General features: G+C 37.2%; 1 protein-coding gene across 1 annotated transcript in view; it reads right to left on the reverse strand.

The window, feature by feature from the left end:
• The window catches only part of Sspn (sarcospan), a 33,955-nt gene extending 12,173 nt beyond the window's left edge, over nucleotides 1-21,782 (reverse strand). The window contains exon 1 of the mRNA XM_027934261.2: nucleotides 21,179-21,782. Within this exon, the coding sequence (XP_027790062.2) occupies nucleotides 21,179-21,457 (279 nt within the window). The 5' untranslated portion in view covers nucleotides 21,458-21,782. The remainder of the gene's footprint in view (nucleotides 1-21,178) is intronic.
• Between the last annotated feature and the right edge of the window lie 215 nt (nucleotides 21,783-21,997).

The raw sequence follows: 21,997 nt of genomic DNA on the forward strand, positions 1-21,997 counted from the left end.
GTGGGAAATGATGATACCACATGGATTCGAAGCTCAGCCATGTGGGCCTACAGTGTAGGAATGAGGTCTGGGATGGAGAATTTGTGAGTCATCAGCCTATTGTGAAGCTAATGAAGCCATAGGAAACACTGGCCCATCCAGAGAGACTAGTAGAAACAAAAGGGCCCAGGAAGTTACCCAGTTATGAAGAATCTTTTGAGCAGAAAACATCTCAAATATACTTATTAAAATTTTGATTGTACATCATGCCATGTGTAAAAATTATTTAACTGATTATCCTTTCAGATTTTTGAAAGTTTCACTTCTATCTAGGTCCTTGTAAAGGGTGTTGGCTATAAAGATTGAATTAATTCAACATATTTTAATTCTTAATCATATGACAAAACTTGATAGGTTCTAGATATTGTTTCATTTTCTTTCCTACAACTTTGAAATTTTTAAAAATCTTTTTTAGCTGTCAATGGACCTTTATTATATTTATTTATATGTGGTGCTGAAAATCGAACCCAGTGCCTTGCACATGCTGGGCAGGCGCTCTACCACTCAGCCATCACCCCAACCCCAGCTTTGAAGTTTTAACAGTGATTTTTTTTTTTTTAAATCAGAAGGTTCATTTGTATTGAGTGTAAGAATGTTCTAGAAGACTGATATTTATTGAACATTAAAAACTGAAGGCTTTATGGCCATGGAGAGGAAACCAGATTTTCCATGCCAGACTAAGGGTCTTGCTTCCTGAGCTGGCAGGACACGGGCATGCCAGGAAGACACCGTGTTCTGGTTTCCCAGGCAAGGAAGGGGGAGCTGATGTTAATGAGCAGCAAGACCCGCCAGATTTTTCTGGCACAACTTTCCTGGAATCCAGGCCAGCACTCCCATTAGATATGGCAAGGTGAAGCCCACGGAACAGGAAACAGGCAATTATGTGGGGTTTTCAGGAAGGCATCCATTGGACCAGACACCCAGGCCTGAGGTGGACAGGTGGTGTCACAGAGCATGATGCCAAGTGGAAAATGGGTGGCATTGAAAACACGGGCTGGGAAGGCAATAGAACAACTAGTGTTTAAGACCATAGTAAGGTTTAGTCCATGTATGGGTAGATATTATATTGATAAGAAAATATTACAGTGACTTTTAATGGAAAAGAGAAAAAAAGTTAAACATCATTTTAACATGAAATTTTTAGATGTGTGTTTCTACAATTTGTTCAGTGTAATAAGAAAACCCAAGTCCTAAATTCCACATTCTGTCTTGATATTTTCTGTCTACACAGGCTGAAGTCTGCATTCTCTCTTGTGAGGTGGAAAGCAAAACAGGGTTGAAATGTTCTCAGAATGTTAAGTACATTTCTAGATGCAGGAGTCCTGAGTTTTGTCACACATTGACTTTGTTTTGTGATTTGGCCTATGGCACCTGCACTGGTATCTCTTAAAGGTGGGTTTATTGTGAATAAAAGGTGGATGCAGGACCAGTATCTCAGAGATTTATCTACATTTTTTTTCCTTTTCATTTTGTTCTAGCTAGAAGGTATCCCCCTAAACATTCTCTAAGAATAAGCATTATCGGTATTTACTTCTTTCCATGTCATACGTATTTATATTCTGGTCTTGTGACATTCACACAACCTCCAATTTATTTGTTTTCTTCTTTTTGGTGTCGACGGTGCTGCTTGATAGGGTTATCTGGGGAATACAACCTTCCCCTGTCAAATGCCTTTCAGCGTCCTCATGTCCTTCCATGCCTACCTTTCCTTTGTGAACCTGAAATGTGACTCTATTTCTGAAAGTTAATCAACTTCCACCTTTGTATTTAAAGTGCTTTAATTCAATCAATATCGTAACAAGATGAACTCTCTTCTCATGTTTGCACAGTCAATTGATCACCCAGGGAAGTAGTGGAACTGTAAATGTTTTGATGGATATTTCTTAAGGCAATTTCTATGGATTTTCATTTATTTAATATAATTTAAGGTAAAATATTAGAAATCATTTTCAACAAATGATAAACATATTACAGTCTGTTAATTGGATGTAGTCTTACTCAAGAGACTTGTTAACACATAAAGTACCAGAATATTAAATAATATGAAACAGAACATTTCAAAAGGATATATTAAAGGTTGCTTATGTGATCAAGATTTCAGGACTGGAGAGAATATGTTAGCATGATTTAAGATTTTTACTAGACTCTCATCACCATTGCCTTATAGGAAGACAAGGTCTAAGGCAGTGTTTCAGAATCACTTAAAGGTCTTGGTCAAAACTGGTCTTATCCACAGAATTTCTGATTCAGTAGGTCTGGGGTAGGGACTGAGAAATCTGCATCTTAACAAATTCCTAGAAAATGTTGATGTTGCTCGTCCTATAGCCACACTTTGAGAACCATTGGCCTAAGTTATAAACATAGTCTTCCAAATGCTGATGCTTGCTTTGGGGTTTATCACAGTGGTTAGGGTTCCGGAGTGGTACTATAACTAGTTGATATCCTATAATGAGTTATTTATTATAAACAATCATAATATAATAATAATGATACCTATGGGCACTTACAAAGTGGTAGGCCCTGTACTAAATACTTTATATATATATATATATATTCCTCCAGAAGGCTTGTCACAAGGGAGAGAAAACTGAGGCTTTACAAATACAAACGTTTAGGTATCCACTCCTTGCACCCTAAGTTATTTTATATTAATAAAGAATATATAATAATTTAATGGTCACTCTAATATGGGAATTACTCCCCAAGTGATTTGGGGGAGTATAATAAAAGTAAAATCAATAAAAGATTTATTGTTATAAAACTGGGAGTTTGAAGAAGATGGAAATTTATACTTTAATGCCCATTTTACAGAAGAGGAAGTGAGGTACAAAAAAGCTGATTGCCATGAGCAGTGTCCTTTGGCAACCTGGGCCAGGTGTGAAATGAGCAGACAAGAGCAGCTCACTAGGCTCCGCTCACTGATCAACCACCCAGATCTTTTTAATGTAAGAAGCCCTGAATCAGCTAGGTTCTTTTTTTTTCTTTTAAGTACGTGTTATTTTTAAAAGACAAAATTTTTGCTGTTAATCAAGTAGGATTTAAATATGCTAAAATTATGAAGGACATTCCCTTCCCACATTCATGATTATTAATTATTATTTTTTATTATGTTTTTAAGTAAAAGCTAAAATAAACAGATTCAGAAACATACCCTTTCCCCTAATGAGATAAGGAAAAAATAACATTCAAAAACATGAAACATCAAGTTCATTCAACAATGATAACTGCTTATTTGGTTCTGTTAAAATCAAGTGTAGAACCATAAGTATAATTAAGGAGACAGTACTGCATAATGGAAAAAATTCAGACTTTAGAATTTAAATCTTGATTCTATTTCTTTACAAGTTAGATGACCTTGGACAAAGTCATTTAATTCTTTTTGGCCTCAGTATCCCTACCTATAAAATGAAGACAATAATGTTCTAATGGTTAATCAGAAGATTAATGATAATATAAAGAAGGATAATGTTTAGGATAATATCTACCTTATAGGTACAGAATAACTAGTAGTAATTACTAACATTATTAATGCAATTAGAGACACTCATATGTTTATTAGAGTAGACCAAGTTTAGAGTATATTTAAGGACTCTTAACTATATTATTAGCATAACCATGTTTAGAATTGATACTGTCTGGGTTACAAATATTATGGGATTTACTTAGTATTATCACAAGTGAGCACTTGGCGTAATCTGTATATTTATGTAAGAAAAACTCACCAAGTCTAGATTATTTGACATTTTGATACTAATATTGAGAAGTTTTAATACCAGGCACCTTACTAAGCATCCTGTGTAAATTATCTCAGTCCTTACTCAAAAACCCTACAAGATACTCCCATTATTAATTCCATTTGATAGATAAGGAAACTAGAGCCATAAAGGTTTTATGCTCCAAACTCACAGAGAAAAAAAAAATATATATATATATATATATACATATATATCCGAGTTGATAGCCATACCTGTCAGAGTACTGAACCTGGCTTTTAGCTACTACACAACATGGAGTCCTCCTTGGAGGAATCTTGACTAGCACTCCAAGCAAGAACTGCAGTGATTTGGAGAATGTTCTAGCCTCTGCTCCTCTCCTGAATGGCTGAAGCACTACTCCTGAGGCAAAGTGTGAAGAGGAAATCCTTGAAGTCCAAACAGGCATCCAAGGTGCGGGACCACGACTCAGTCACTGAGACTCAGTCTTATCATGCACAAAATGGAGAAAATAATACTTACTTTATAATTTGTTTTTAAGGATCTTAAGTTATGTGCCTGTAATTGTAGTAGGTATTTTTTTCCATCTCATATGACCTCAAACTGTGCCAGTGTAACTCACTCTGAAATTGGAGCTGAAAATGAATAATATATGTAAATGTAAGCACTCTATCACATCTTGGAAATAGTCTCATTCTGTTCTTTTAACAAATGTTCATTGTGTACCTACCATGTGCCACGTACTCTCTGAGGCTTGGCAATACCGCAGGGAAGAGAAGAGACAAAAATCTTGCCTTGGTAGGGCTCATGTTTTCAAGTGGAAAGGCAGACCATGAACAAAATAAGCAGATCTATGATGTCAGCTGTCGAGACAAGCTATGGAGAACGGAGCGCTTATTATCCTAACTTATTCCCCAACAAACATGACATAGAGTGGTTAGCAAAACACAAACAATAAGTCCTTAAAGTGATAAGTCCCTCTGGGAAAAAAAATAAATTGGGTAATGTCCTTCCAAAAAGAAAGAAACAGCACAGCGAACTCACAGTTGTTTCTGAGAGTGCCTTGCTGCCTCTATTATTTCAACAACACGTATCCCCCCACCCATGTCATATAAGACCTCCCAGCTCCAGATGCAACATACATAGACCCGAAGAAGGGACAAGTAAGGGTAACTATGCAAGATTTTGTAGCAAAATTGGGCATGCCACATACCTAAAGATAGAGACTCTGACAATGTATCTTAGCTCTGGATTTGCTGGGTAAGGGTTCAAAACCCAACTCTCCAGCTTTCTAGATATTGAGAAGAAGTTAACTTTTGAAGCCTTGATTCATCATCTCTATGGTGATATCAATGATGCCTACTTCATAAGTTGCAATAAGGATTAAATGAGACAGCAAATGTAAAGGGCTTAGTATAATACCCAGCACATATAATATAGTCAATAAACATTTGTTGACTGAATAAATGGATTAAAAACTAACTCATTACTTGGGTTAGTTTTGCTTTCATAGTATCCACTTTTAAAGCATCTTTCCAGTAATGTTAACATAGTAGTTTGAAAATACCTAAGAAATATATAAAATATATAACTTCTTTTGCTGCTTTTTAAAATTTCTGCTTCAAACCTGTTATCTACTACCCAGGAATCCTTGCTCAACAACACCTATGCCAATCTTAGTGACCATGCCAAGCTATATATATATTTCTTCAATTACCCTATTGTGGTTTTACAAAGACAAGCATTCAATTTCTGAAAAAAAAAGAAAGTTGTTCACTGAAAAATATATTCTGTCCTTAACAAATCTAAAGTCAATGTTACTTTTTTTTTTAAAGAAGCTTTCAGCCAAACAGTGCAAAAGATATTCATGGCAGATTAAAGAAGTGATAGGGGTGTAAATATAGACTAAAAATCAACCCAGGGTTTTATGGCAGAAGATGAGGGGGAAGGGAGTAACAATCTATCTCTCAACACTGCACATGAATGTACAGAAATTAAAACTACTTATAATCTTGAAACATTTTTTTCTTGGTTTTATTAAACTAAGCTCAGAATAGTAGCTTCTTTTCCACTATGAAGAAAACTCTAGCTAGCAAAGTTTTTTATAGCTAGGAACTTCTGCTTATGAGTGTTTTATTTGGCCTGTGATATATCAGGAAGATATCTGATGCCTTGTCATGTGCCTTAGGAATCTACTACAATCCCAGAGCCTCACTGAGTTTTACTCTTTATTGTTAATTTTTTCTGCTAAGAGTAAAATCTGCTGTTGAAAATTTCTAGCACAGAAATCCTCTCTTTACCAAAGAATGAAGTTCTGCCTGTGCACGGAGAGTTCAGGTTTTGACACACAGCCTCAATTCTGCATTGCCATATTTTTCTGTGAAACTGAACGAAGAATTTGTAATAGTTACTTTGCAAAGATGCACCAAGAGGTTATTTTTTAAAGAAGCAAATATTAGACATCTAGGTCAAAGTTTCTCAGTGAGAAGTCAATTCTACATGATAAATTGTACCACAGAAAAGAATTTTCTTAAGGATCTAAAGAGAAGAAATCTTTGCTCAACGATACCTATGTTTACTCTGTCTGCAAAATCTCGTCAATTTTATTCTCCCCCATTGTTGTTATAATTGTCTTTTTACCTGTGGAGTTGATATTTGACATATATATGTCTGAATTACTATAATGTATGAACTCTTCATAGATGAGTATGCAAAGACATTGCAATTGAACCAAAGTAATGATTTATGTGCTAATTATGTTAAAATATAAAAGTGGGCTGATCCTTACCGACAGCTTTGTTAAATCTAGATTTTTTTGCAAAATCAATTGGAAATAAATACAATTTCTAAGAATTTGTGAGGTATTCTTAAATAAATTATTGCTCATGTGATTTCCAGCAATGAGAGTGCATTCACTTCCTCTGTTGTGATCAAAGTTCTGATTGGATGGGAAAGAAGCATGCAGAACTATATCAGACTAAAATCCTTTGTATGGTTAGATACATTCTTCCTAATTCAAAGTGGTGGCTTTTATCATGATTTGAAACAATCCAATAACTGAAATTATGTATTTTCCCTAATATTTTTTCCACCAATATTGCTTTGAACTTTGTGTTGCTGTGTACTTCAGCCAGATCTGCTGTACAAGCAGAGAAACATGGGAAGACAAACGTGTTTGTTAAGTGACGGTCCCACTTCCCAGCACACAGTGTGCTGTCCAGATGTTCACTTGAAACTTGTATATTGCTTATACCAAATCAGAAAAGTACTTCGATGGAACTAATAAAAATGAGTTGGAACTTGTGAACAGCAGCTGGATCAGATGAGTGTGAATCCCCTAAATCCTATGGATAGAGTACACTTTCCTTGATGTTTCAGCCAAAGTAAACTTTCTGGTGGAGAGCTAGAAGATGTGCAAGAGGCGTGTGGGCACCAAGTTGCTACAATTCACAAGTTCCTAAATCCTTGCTTGGAAATAATTGCAAATAACTCATCATTTTAAGCCAATAAATCCTAAGGAATATTTCATCAACTCACAGAAAACTTAGAAAAGAAATCCCATAGCATCCCAGTGCCTCATTTATTGTAACATCCAAATAGAATCCTTTAGGGGGGGCGGGGGTCTCGTTTTAATATTATAAAAGTTTTGTGTATCTAAGTTTTATTTTATAGGAACTGTTGATAATTTTTGCAATTATATATCCAAAAGGTTGAATCAACACAAACAACAGAACTGTGAAGCAGTAATGTTGGTTGTGGATGAAAACTGAGTTAAATGCTAACAAGTCACCAGTTGCCCCTTTGACCTAAAATGTCCCTTCACTTTCTTATCCACCTGGTGTAATGTGCCTCCTTCAAGTACCTTAAACTCAGTCATATTCATTCTTTAAACCCTGCTCAAATATATCCTCTATCCAGAAAAGGTCCTTTTTATGTATTGCTTTATTTATATTAGCTCATTTATTACTCAAAACTATACGATAAGTAAAAAGACATCACCTATTATATAGAATATTTTGACTCAGCAAGGTTAAGAAAATTATAAGTTAATCTAAAAAAAGATTTTTAAAAGCATGGAGTTGTTTTATTTCTACATGATTTAAGAACCAAATTATAGGAAAACTCCTTATAAAGCAATGTAAAATACTGAATAAGATGTAGTACACATTTTTTATTAATATAAAAACTTCCAAGAAATGAAAAACATTGACAAAGCAAAAATCCTAAAGAAAGGTGGGAATAGCATGCAGGGAGAAAGATAGTCAGTCTTCACAACAGAAAAGTCTTAGTTTTAATGGCCACACAGGCCAACAATACACCTGAGTCTACAGGTAGATAGTTGGAACCAAGACTATGGCATTTGTGTAGGCTCCTTAAATGACCACACACTTTCAAGACTAGAACATAATTAACCCACTTACACTGGATATCAACAAAAACTTGTTGTGCTCAGGGGATTGGGGGTATTTTAACTATTTGCACAATATTAAGATGAGAAAGTTACATAAAAGTGACCTTGTATAAAAACTTGGTTATGTCAGCAAATAAGGGGGTGGGGTGGGGTGGGGAGAAATAGAAAGATAATGGAAAGGAGAGAGAAAGTGAAAATCCTTGAGCAAAGAAGACAAAAGAGGGGCTGGGGTTGTGGCTCAGTGGTAGATCACTTGCCTCCCACATGCGGGGCCCTGGATTAGATCCTCAGCACTACATAAAAATAAATAAACAAAATAGAGGTATTGTGTCCAACTACAACTAAAAAAAATAAAGAAATATATGAACCAATTTCAACATATAGATCTTACTGGGATCCTGAGTTGAAACAAACTGTGAAGACATAATCATGAGTAAATAATGCATATTTGAACACTCGTGTGATCCTGTGACGAAATTACCTTGCTAGATGTAATATTGGTATTTTGATTATTTTATAGTCTTCATTATTTAACTTATATAGGAAAATATTTATGAGTGAAATGTTATGAAGTCTGGTATTTACTTAAAATAATTCAGTGTGTGATATGTGGGTATGGAGGAAGTATAGGAACATATTGATGAAATAGGTTGATCACAAGACAATAATTATTGAAGGTGAGTGATGGGAATAGCACAGAGGTTCATTATACAATTGTATCTGCTTTTGTGTGTGCAAGAAATCTTCTATGATAAATAGACTATGAAAAAAAGAAGTGGCTCTAGGCTGATGATACCAAGGGGACACATGGCAAGACAAAACCATCTATAAGGCCTCCTGGAAGATGACCCCACACATCAAAATGAGTAAACACATGAAGAATTAATTCACTAATGAAGGCCAACATGTACATGTATAAACACACATTCTCTAAGAATTAAAGCCCTAAGAAATCCAAGTAATGAAACTAATGCACAGAAACTATAAAAAAGAATATTCTAAACAATTAAAGACATGAAAGGAGGAATTGAAAACAGGAATAAAGAAAGAAGGAAATGGAAACATCAATAAAGAAGAGGGAACTTGTAAAAACAGCAGGAATATATGATATAAAAATATTAACAATGATAACAAAATAGAAGTTCCAGAAATGAAAAAGAAAATTAATGGAATTAGAAACTCAATGGCTAGGTAATTGGCAGATTGAGCTCAACTGAAGAGGGGAACCATGAACTAAAAGATCTGAGGAACTAACCCAAAACACAGCATGGAGAGGCAGAAAGAGATGAAACCTAATAAAAGGTTAGGAGATAGGGAAAATAGAAGAAGGTTCTAAACATACATTCTATAGCAGTCCCACACTGGGGAATCACGTGAAGACAGACACATGATTTGGAAGGAAATGGCTGGAATTTAGAATCAATTAAAAACAAAAATCTTTGGTTCATAAAACCAGTCCCCAGTAGGATACATAAAAGCATAATCCATATTTAAACACACTGTGGTTAAACTGCAAAACAAAGAGAAAATGTGGAAAGCAATAATAAAGAAGGGGCATGTTACCTAAGAAGGAACACAAACCAATTTGTTTGAAATCAATAATGAAATTGCATGCACAAGGCCCTGGGTTCAATCCTCAGCACCACACACACACACACACACACACACACACACAGTTAGGGAAGACCCAAATAAATGGAAAGCTATTCTTTGTTCATATATAGAAAGTACAAATCCCATGAAAATACAACAGTATTTTTCTTGGAATTTAAAAGGCTAATTCTCAAGTAATATTCTCAAATACCATTTATTAAATGGTACTAAAATTATTAGCAATCTGTATGGACCCTACTTAATATCATATGCAGAATGTTAGTGTATCCAGACTAAAGATATAAATAGAAAAAGCAAAACTTTAACATTTTTAGAAAATTGTATAGAACAATATCTTATGACCTGGAGTAAGGAGAAACTTTTCTAAAATATATCAAAGCACATACCATGAAAAGATTGATAATTATAAAAACATACAAATTAAATATTTTTCATAAGAAATGCACCATAAACAAAACTTGATACCAAGTAGGAAAAGATATTTTCAGTACTTAAAACCAGAAAGATTAAGTAACAGAAGTAAAAAAAAAAAAAAATCCTATTAGTCAAGAAATGAGGAACAAACAACCCATAGAAAATATTTTTGAAGAAAAACATAAATGGCCAATCAACATAAAATATGTCGAACTCCATCAGTAATCAGAAAAAATGCAACTTAAAACAAAATGCTACTGTACACAATAAGACAGGGAAAAGAAACTCTGATTTATCATTCATATAAGTATAAATTAGCACAGTTTGGGATTTTGGGAGTGACATGGCAATTTCTAGTAAGTTGAAGGTGCCTACATTGTACAAGCCAATAACTTAACTTCTGGGAATATACCTTAAAGAAACTGAAATACAGGCAAAGGGAGCCATGGACCAGAATGTCTAGTTAAACTTTATAACTGAAAAAAAATCATTTTTGAAAACAGCCTAAATTTTTATCATTAGATGGATGAATAATTATATATTCCTAAAATGAAATATAGTGTAGCAAAAATGAATGAGTGTTATCCATGTACTATTATAAACAAATCTCAAATAACAACAAATATCTTTATAAATAAATCTCAAATAACAACAAAAACAATACCATTTATATTAAACTTAAAACAAGATAATTATTGGTTATGGATATGTACATGCTGTAAAATATGAAAAGAGACAAGCATAATCATGACAAATGCCAAATTCAGGACAGTAGACACCTCTGGGGAAGACAGGCAGGTAGGAAAATGTGATTAAGAAATGAAACACAGAGGACTTCAGTATACCATAATATTTCTTTCTAAAAAAGAAAAAAACACTAAAGAAATTATAAAAATATTAAAATTTGACAAAGTTAGAAATTGATAAATGGTTTTTATTATTTTCCACTTGTCAATACAAAACTGAAAATGTCATAGAATTGTGTGTACTTGTTCACACTCACATAAAAATGAAAATAAAAAGTAATTACCAAACATGTTTTGGAAAATGGTTATAAACTGGTAGAGCCAGGACTCTTCCCATACTCTTTTTACTCCAAAGCTGGAGCCTCTCCTACAATTTCAGTTCCCCTCTCCTTGCCTTTGCTGATCCTCCCCTGCAGGGTTGCTCATGCCTGCCCCTTTGAACATGGTTTAGGGCACAGCCTGGACACCTGGCTTTTTAAACTATATGTAATTATTTTTCCTGCATTGCCTTTCCCAGAGATTAAACACCTGGGTAGGGGATGTCATCTGGAGATACAGAGGGAGAGTGTCTATATCTAAGAAGTTTCTATTTTACTAACAAGTACTCTTTCTTTTATAGGCTTCTGACTTGTTGCTTATCAATTACTTAATTCACTCCTGCAGTGACTTAGCAGAGACTAATCACCAAGTTCTATCAATAAATACCTATTTTTGCAAAATAATCCATTGCCAAAGAATGTGGGGAAACAAAGATTATTTTCCCATTCTTTCTCATGAATCAAGAGGAGGAACAAAATTTTATGTATTTGTGGCGAAAAAAATAAATAACCTGTAGTTCGTTTGCTTCCCTTTGGTATTTTTCAAGCCCTCACAAGGAGAGGGATCTTGTTATGTGGATTTAGTCTACTCCAAGTACAGTCATAGATTATATTTCATTACTCAGGCATAATTGAGGAGGCTCTCAAAATAGGCCCTGCTTTAGAAATGACTGCAGAGATAATTTCCCATTAATGCCCCAGGGCTCATATATGTGAAACAGTACAATAAATAGAAATCTGTTAGTACAGTGTATAGAAACTATGGTAAATCAATATAAATTCTATTATATAACATTGTAACAGTAGCACAAATGAGGAAACCATCATGTTCAACCTTTAAAAAATATTATCAAGTGGCTTTTCCATTTGAGAGGACTTTTAAAAATAAACAGGATATAAAGGAACATTAAGCAATACATAGAAATATTGCTTTTCATCTGAACATCGTTTTATCATTTCAGTGTGAGGAGGCCAGTGTCCCCAGGCAGCCTGCAGCCTGTCCTGTGTGCCTCCCACGCAACATGGGTTAGCCAAACACTGAGCTTTTTGTGATGTGGGTGTGAGGACTGGGCGAAGGGCTTCGGGGAGGTCTCGAGGTGGAAAAATTTGTGACGCATTAGATTCGGTGACTGAATGAGAATTATTTATCGAAGGTTCTATGACACAATAGTTTTGGTCATCCAAGGTTCATTTTAAAAATTATAGCCAGTCTCAAAGCACTTAATACAGACTGAAACCCTTTAATAGGCATCCCAGACTACTTGCGAATGAAAAGCTTATGAGCCAAAGCCAACCTGAGTGGCTTTGGTCCTTCTGTTTCAGAATCAGACTAGCAGAGAGAAGGGCATAAACTTATGGAGCAGAGAACTTGTAAACTGCAGTATTCAAATTCAGCCTCGCATCTGTATGTGGTCGAAAGAAGATCTCTTTCCTTCATTCTAATTTGTTTATGCTTTCTTCTCTAGTCTTGGGTGCTCTGCACTCTGGTGGGGGTAGCCCAGCCATCCACTTGCCTGAGAATGGTACCTGGCCCTGCCCTGAAGTACAACCATAAAGATGAAGTACGACCCTCAGGAAGCCTGTGACTAATGGACTGATAGGTGACCCACACCTGATACTTTAGAAGTTGACCAGTGAGTGTTATGTCATCCTCCCATCCCCTGTAATAAAGCTAAAATTGTCTTCCTAGTCAGGGCCTAGCTAACACATTAACAATTCCTCCTATTTTCTGGTCTCCTGTCATTATCCTCCATACAAGAGAGAGGCCTTGATAATATCTCTTATCTTAAAGGAGGTTTTTAAAAACTTGGAATAATGAATGCTGAATCTAACACTTTAAAAACAACAACTAAGTGGGATGTCATTGAAAGAGCTTCCTCTAGATTGCTCACAGCTTCTCCCACCAACAGGACACTCCCAACCAGGGGAGAGTTGGCCTTTTCTGCAAGACAGCTCAAGTCCAACAGAATCTTCAGCAGAAATTGAGAATGCTCATTTGGGAACAAACCCTTTGCTTTCTGATGCCCAGTCACATGCTGGCCTTTTGCCAGCCCCCACAGCTGAAACCCATTCAGGACTACTAAGAAGGGGCTGTGGCTCTAACAATATTAGAACAGAGAGCATCAACTTTATGCTCAAAAATAAAACCGGAGATATAATGGGATTCTTCTGGTACTTTAGAAGTGACCATGCTTTCTGTTGGCTATTCATTTTGGAACTGAGATGGGGCAATTGTTCTGAAGGGCTGCATACTTGACAGTTTTAAGCAACCTCCCCTGCCTTTCCCTCTGAGATGGCTTGGATTTGTGCAGCACTTGGTAAAGGAAAAGCAGAGCCCAGTTTGGGATTTCTAAGCTGCACCAACAGAATCCCATGAGAAGCCCTTGAACAAGTTTCTAAGTATGGATCTAACAAGGAAGTATCTCTGGTACAAAAGGCCCTTACATAATGAGGTTTAAGGTGGGACACATCCAGGGTTTTATCCTGACACGTTCCACAGAACAAAAAAATATTTATCTAATTTTACATAGCATCAAAAATGAAAATGATGGCTGAATATGACAAAGAAGAGGTGAAAGGCAGCTTCCTTTGAGCTCCAGAAACAGCAAGTACGAATCACTGCCTCTCACAGGACAGCAGGCTGGTCAAACTGTTGAAAATATGAGCATCTGCCAGCAGTATCAGTCAGCCAACCACCCATGCCTCAGAACCAAGATGTCATTTAGCTGTATCTTAACAGCCAGTTAGTCCCTGGAGCAGGGGAGGAAGGCAGGAATTTATTACTCTGTGGTTCCTAAACCTTAAAAAGCTAAAGCCTTGAAAAGCTAATGCAGTCAATAAAATTCCCAAGCCACTCTTAGAATTGCATTGACTACCTGGATCTACTTGATTTTATTTTTACAGAAATTTGACAAAAGAAGCAATTTAAGCAATTTGTAGATGCAGTGAAAGCATCCTCCTCCAAATGTTTCACTACTGGCATGAGCACAGAGCCACCCCTCCCGATGTATTGCCACTTGTCAGTTTATAGGCTCAGAATCTTCATCAGAAACATTCAGATGCATAGCCATTCCCAGAAAGCCAGAGGGCTTTCATTAATAAGATGGGAAATGGGCTTAAGAATCACAGGTGGTTGTACAAGTGTATAGCCCTCATGGAAAGTGCTAGGGACTGAACTGTGTCTCCCTGAAATGCATATGTTAAAGCCTAACTCCCAAAATAACTGTATTTGAGGATAGGGCTTTTAGGAGGTAATTACGGTTAAAGGAGGTTTTAAAGGTAGGATCCTAATCTGACAAGATCGATGGCTTGAGAGAGGGAGATAGAGACAGAGACAAAGGCGGATAAATATCTCCTTTCTCTCCAAGTGTATGAACCAAGAAGAGACTGTGGTGAGCACACAAGAAGGCAGCCATCTGCAAGCCTAGAAGAGAACCTTCACCAGACCCCAAGCATGCTGACACCTTGACCTTAGACTTCCAAGTTTCCAGAACCATGAGAAAATGAATGCTTGCTGTTTAAACCACCCAGTGTATGCATTTTATTATGGCAACTCAAGAAGACTAAGACATAAACAAAAATGTATTTTAGTTAATACAACATGTGTAGATGTACACATGTGAATTTGAAAATTAACCAAGATGTGTGAGTTAGCTGCCTTGCTCAGGCATCTGACAGATCCCTCTGCCAAGGTGGATGTCAATACATGGAGATCTGAGATGACATCTGAACTATCTGAAAGACAGCGTGCCTCCAAAATGGGTTTTTATGTAATCTGTGCTAAAAATCCAATTCCTGACATGTATTTTTTTAGAGTTCCCTATCAGTTTATGAACGCATTATAATAACCCTGGACTTGAACACTCAGAGCAGGTAATAACTAGAAGGTTAGAATATGACTTTATGAGGTCCCATCCGCCCCAGATCTTGATGGGCTCTTGTGACCAGTACTTCTCTAGTTTGCCAGATTTTAGGCCCTAAAAATGACAGTATTTTGCAGTGAAATGAGACCAAATTAAAGTTTAATGAGTAGATTTCATTTCTGTCCTACAGTAACATAGAAACATGCTTGCTGGACTCTTTAGCACACCCTTCTGTACTTCCTTTTAATGTTGATGCTAGCCCTTCAGAGCCCAGCACATGCAAGTGGACACAGTTAAAGAATATTCTTAATGGAAATGTCAGGGACAAGGTGAAAGGAAAGAAGTCTAGACACCATCCATTTCCTCAGATCAATTGAAAAAAATTGAAAGTGTACCCCACATCAGAAATTATATTAGGGAACTTAATGCCATGGCTTCCTTGGTAGATGACTGTAATATAAACATCTAGCATTTGGCTACATCTAGTATGTCCTAATTTATTCCAATTAAGGGAATGTAAAATAAGTCAAATGACCTCTTTCTTTCTCTGCTTCTCTCTTTTTTAAAGTCCTATAGTCATAACACGCAATAAAAGATCTTGATAATGATGAGTTAAAGTGTTTTAAATACTTCTGTAAAAAATTTCTGTAAAATTTAAGTATTTTAAATTCTCCAAAGCCAAAATGGAGTAACAACATATTCTTTATTATTATTCAGTTATGTTATATGTTATATGTTATGAATAAATCTAAATTTCTCTGTATTTATACTTTAAATGGGTATATGCAAGTTCAAATGCAAATGCAAATAATGTCAAGTATGAAATAAATAGATAGTTCAACACACTGGGTATCCCAAAGTGTAAGGGGATATACAGTAGCTCTGCAGATATAGTTAGTACACATAAAGTAGAAGAATACCTTGTTTATTTTTATCTGATTATCCCAAAACTCTATGTATTACTATTCCTATTATTCAAAAGAATTAAACCAAAATGATGATTAACATCTCAAATGTTCCAGAGATTAGCATTCTGAATCAAGTTCCTAAGTTGAATATAACTCTAATACAGGGTTTTAATTCTCCTTATTAAAAAAAAAAGAATATTTAGAGAAAAATTCCTCATTATATAAGCATTTCTTTGGCCTTTGCATATCTAGTATAAAACTACAGGAAAAGGTTAAAAACTCATTTCTCTTTAGCACACCCTTCTCATTTCTCTTTAGCACAATGTTCCTTACTCTTTATTCCTGAAATTCCTTCAGAAAACATTTCACCAACTTCTTGCCTATTCCATTTTATTTTCATGCACTTATTAAAATTAATTTTTTCCAAATTAATTCAATTACATTCCATTTTTATACTTACTATGAGAAATTCATGTGACTATAAGATAATTTTCCTGCCATTATCTATTATACATACTCGATGGAGATTGAATCAGGCCATGTAATTACCACTTCTTAGTTCCTAACAATCCTATGACAGTCGCTATCATAAAACTTATTTCCCAGTGGGCACCTGAGGTGCTGCATTAGGTTTTGGAAGCATATTACAGTCCCAATATGAAAAATAATGAATTACTATGCAGTGTGTTCCTAAAAATATAATTCCAGATTTAATTTTTCAAATGTCAAAACTACTATATAGAAAACTGACACCATTTTTAGCTTCTTGACTTATTGAAGGGTGTATCAGAACCTCAATGCCAAATCTTTCTCTCTTCCAGTTTCTCTTTATAACCATGATCACATCATTTAGATAAATCATTTCTTTTACTTACAAATTGTGGATAATATTATATATGATCCTTATTTTCTATATGTCATATATCAACTTGTAAATTTCACAATATATATGGTTTCAAAATTAATAACCACTCCAGTTTTCTCTTCTATTAAGTCAAGACTTAAAATAGATTTTCAAAATCTGAATACATCTGCATTTTGAATTCTTTAGAGTAAGTTAACATATTATTGAAATTCTTGACAGGACTTTTAATCATTGCAGATTCACATAATAATTTTGTGAATGATATTAAATAAAGGATACTGTTCCTTTTCCTATGTCCTTGACTTAAACTTTCTAATGTGATTAACAAAGTATATTTCACGGGGCTTTTACTCCAGTGGGTAGGATATGTTAGCAACTGAGGGAAAGGAAGGAAAGCTTAAAAAAAACAGAAGTCAAGGAAAATTCCCACTTTCCATGTGAATACTCCTTAGAGGGTCAAGAGATTAACAAATACTGAATGTCCCCACTGGAGATGAGGAGCATGAATTTGCTCTTAAATTGACTTCAGAGTAGAGATGCCAAAGCAAATAAATCACTGCAAGTGACTACTTTAAAAGGTAAATGGTCTTTAAAAATATGCATGTAGGTTAAATTTTTTAATCGGTAATATTCATTACTGTCAGGTATGATAAGGGCACTTGTCCATCAGAGGCTGGAGAGCTCCTCCAGGTACATGATTCATTATTTCTAGATCAATGCCTAGTGCAGCAGACACCCCCCAAAATGTTTCTGAATGAAGAAAAATAAGCTCAAGTTTAAACATGCTTCACCTAAAACAGAAGTATTCATTTGAACAAGAAGTGCCACAAATTCTTAGATTCCTATAATCCATATACATTTTTTATCAATAAGAATTCACAAATGATGAGCAAATTTGAATGCCTATCTGACCCAGATATTCAAGCCATTAAAAGAAACAATACAGAACCAACTTCTATTTCCTAGGATGCCTTGCCCCTAGCCAAGTTCATCCTCAGAGACACTCTTTCACTTTGTATTATCATTGTGGTATTACTTACAATCCTCAAACCATCTATTATTTTGAGAGCCGAGTACAGGATGCCTGTAATCCCTGTAACTGTGGGGCTGAGACAGGAGGATGGCAAGTTCCAGGCTAGTCTCTGCAACTTAGAGAGACCTTCAGCAATTTAGAGAGACCCTGGCTCAAAATAAATTAAAAAATTAAAAGAAGGATTGAGGGTGTAGTTCAGTGATAAAAATCATCATCATCATTCCTGGGTTCATCCCCAAACAACAAACAAAACCAGCACTTGTGCAGATCACATTTCTCTATCCCCTTTTCTTTTATGGAAATCTTCTGTAACTGAGGTAAAAAGACTTCAATCACCCCTGCAAACACCCACCCCACCACCACCAAGTGAGTGGAGTCAGTTTTGGATAGGTAAATATGAAGGATAGATAAGATATATCCTAATGGTTTTCCTCAAATTTCACTACATATAAAACTCTGATCATACATCAACAATGGCTTTATCAGACTACAAACAGAAGTTCCCAGAACATTCATGTCACTCAGGCTTTGATCAACCAGAAAGAAGTCACCGAAGTGAACTTAACTTATCCATATACCCAGTTTCCACAATGGAAATGGCAATCTCCAAATCCCAAGTTAAGGGAATGGCAGCACTTGAAAAATGAAGCCACGACCACACAATTAAGAGGCAACAAGAGTGAAGCACACAAAGTGTAGAGGGGGTGGATCTAGCAGTCTGCCTATGTCCAGGAGGTGGGCGTGGCTCTGCCTCAGCTTCATGGATTGGCTCTGGTGTGGTGGGTCTCCTCAACAGGGCAAACTTTTCAGTTGTCCCTGCAGGATATACCAGATCAGAGTCATCCTGTACTCCAAAGGGAAAATGACCCTCAGGATGCCCCTCTCCTCCAAGTTCATTTTTAGAAACCTCCAGAGAGATTCAGAAAGTACTGGACTAATCTAATACCATGGTGGCTGCTAAATAGTAACTTGGCTGAGAGCAGAGAAGGGTGAGATGACAAAAAGGGTCTGAGAAATGGAGCAAGTCAGAAATGACTGTTCTGTTAGACTAGAAATGAAATACAGCCACTTGTACTTTGAAGAATGCCACTACCAGTGATTGTTTCACTGATAGCTAATAAAAAGAGCTAACTCATTGTATGCTTACCATCAGCTGACACTATTCCAAGGGCTTTACATGCATTATCTTATATAATCCTCAGGACAATCCTAATAGGTAGAAATTACCATTGTCATTCTGATTCCAAAAGAAATGAAAACCTAGAGTTAAGTAACTTCCCAAAGGAATTCAGCAAATAGTGTCTGAGCTGGGGCTCAACACTCTGCACAGAGCCTATAGCTCTGGCCCTAGAGGGATGAGAGGTGTTCCTAGTCTGATTTCTCAGAGAACTCCTCACTAGTCTCAGGTCTCTCTGTTGAAAGAAAACGCAAGATTACAAGTACCATCTGGGCCACATGCTATGAGCAAATTTCAAATGAATCCTAAATTATAAAAAAAGAAAATCAGAAAGATCAGAGACCTGGGATATATGCAATGCTCCGACCACACTCAGGGAGCTTCCAGGACAATTAAGCACATCATATCCCATAGGAACTTTAACTCATGAAATTACATATTTTGTATGTTATGCCATAAACATTACAACAAGTTTTTCCCTCATCTAATTTGCTTCTTTGGTATGGGACTTTTTGGAGTTGAAATAAAAGACAGAAGACACATTAAAAAACAATACTAAAAAACACTCAGTGAAAGGATTTTGTTCCTTTTTTCTTTTAATTTGCCTATCCTTAAAGAACAGATCTTTCCTCCCCGCCCCAGTATGTTGACAGCCATTGAGGTGATGAAAATACCCAGTATAGTGAAGAGCTATTTTTAAAATCACTTGATTTAGAAAACTCCAATCATGTTAATTTCATGGGAATTCTTAGTACACAAATTAAAAGTTTTAAATTACTCTGCAAGAATTTGTTAATTCAAATAATCTTAATTAGAAAGTACCTGCATTGATGCATATTTATCAGGTGACTTTAATGTCTGTCCCTGATAAAAAATTATTTTGAGGGTTGTTTTATGAGTTATAGTTCCATGGTCACTGATCGCAGTAATGATGTAAGATGAAACTAGGAATCAGAAGTGTGGATTCTAGTCTCTCTTGTTGACTCTCTGGATTTGAGAATGTGTTTAACTTCTTAGCCTGTTTTCTCCTGTCCAAAGAGGAATAACAATTCCCACCTCAAAACATTATTTAATGGCTCAAATGAAATGCACATGAAAGTTCAGTTGGCCACAGTCACTGTAATATAACATGGTATTAAAATTGCAAATCAAACGTGGGGCAGCAGATCTCAATTAGAAATTGCAGACAGTCGGGTGTAGAAAGGAATCAACCTGGCTGAATGTTTGTCGATTCACTAACCTGGGCCAGTCCCGCCTGGGTTCCCTCATTTGAGAAATGATAACTGCCCATAAGGACGATGTAGGGATTAGAAATAATATCTAAAAGGCTTCCAGCAGGGCAGGCACATAGTCGGTGCTCAATAAATGGCACCCATCTTACATTAAGGAATTCATTGAATGAAGCCAAGTATGCTACGTGTTTCAACACTCACTCCTAACAGCTGAGCACTGTTCTGCTTAGAACAGTACATCCATTAGCAAAGTCCCAAATATACTTCTGCCAGGGCCAGAGCCCTGCTTACCAACTACGTTAGACTCCAGTGGATTAAGGCTGTTCTTGTTGCATTCGCATTCCCTGCCTTGAAACATTATTTCATAAAACCTACTAATGGAACCTCACTTAACACAATTATACTACCCAAAGTGGCAACTTCAGCCTTTTCCCTAATCTACTTTGGTTAGATGAACTTCACTTTTTGCTACTTATTTAGGGACAGGGGTGGCACCTGAGGAATCAGATAAGGAACAAGTCAAAGTGAATCTGCTGTTAGCTCCTGAGGCTAACAGCCACAATTTGGCCACAACAAGCAGCCTTTTAGAGCTCCTGCCCAGCTCCAGAGCGTTCATCAGTCCCCTTGGAGGCATTGGGAGCGACCTGCAGAAGGGCACGGCTCCTATCGCGTCCAGCCTCACCCCAGGGAAAGCCAAGTGTGCCCCGCACTAGTCACCAAGCAGAGCGCGAGTTAGAGGAGGGGAGCTGGGAAGGGCGCATGCAGTTGGGTTAGTCTTAACTCGACCATGCGGCTTTGCATTCCTGTCTGGCAAACGCGCTTAGGCAAAACAGACTCGATGCTTACAATGATCCCAGCCCAAAATGGAGTGTCTCTGACTAGCAGGGAGGAGCTGATGCTCGCCATGAGGAAGCCCACCACGGTCACGGCGATGCCCAGGGCCAGCTGCAGCAGGGCTAGCAGCAGTGGGAACCGGCAGCCGCAGCACGTCCGGGCCTCCTCCTCCCCGCACTCCTTGGGGGCCCCTTTGCCCTTCTTCGGCCCCATGTCGTCGGGCCTGGCGGTGTCCGCGGCCGGCGGCCCCCCCTGCCTCTGCTGGCCGCGGGGCTGCTTGTCCTTGCCCATGGCGGCCGCGTGGGTGGGTGGCGGGGTGGGAGCGTGAGCGGCGCCCTGGGCCGGGAGCGCGGCGCAGGGCGGGCTGAACCTGCCCTGGTATTCGAATTACGGAGGCTGAACAAATATGGAAAACATTTGGAGCCGACTCGTGGAGCCTCCAAAGGCCGCGGGGAGCCCGAGGCAGAGGGGGATTCAAGGGGGGTCGCTAACTGCCAACGATCCGAGATGCAGCGCCTGACGGGCCCCCGGGCGGGTTTCCCATAGCCGGTGGGAGCCGGCGCGAATCTTCAGGCCTCCTAAAATCTGAGCACTGTAGACAGGAGTGGAGTGAGTGAGTGAGTGAGGAGTGTGTGCATGTGTAGTGTGTGTGTGTGTGTGTGTGTGCGCGCGCGCGCGCGCAGGGGCCGTTTTCCTCACTCAAAACCCTAGGTTTGTTGTTGTTGTGTTTTTGTTTTCTGGGAGGTGCAATGCAAAGTGATGAATGTCTAAATCATTTGAGTTTAATTAATAGACAGTTTAATCCGAAATAGGCTTTGCTGTGCTCCAAGC

This window comes from Marmota flaviventris, chromosome 3 (assembly GCF_047511675.1).
Source record: "Marmota flaviventris isolate mMarFla1 chromosome 3, mMarFla1.hap1, whole genome shotgun sequence".
In the NCBI taxonomy this organism is placed as follows: Eukaryota; Metazoa; Chordata; class Mammalia; order Rodentia; family Sciuridae; genus Marmota; species Marmota flaviventris.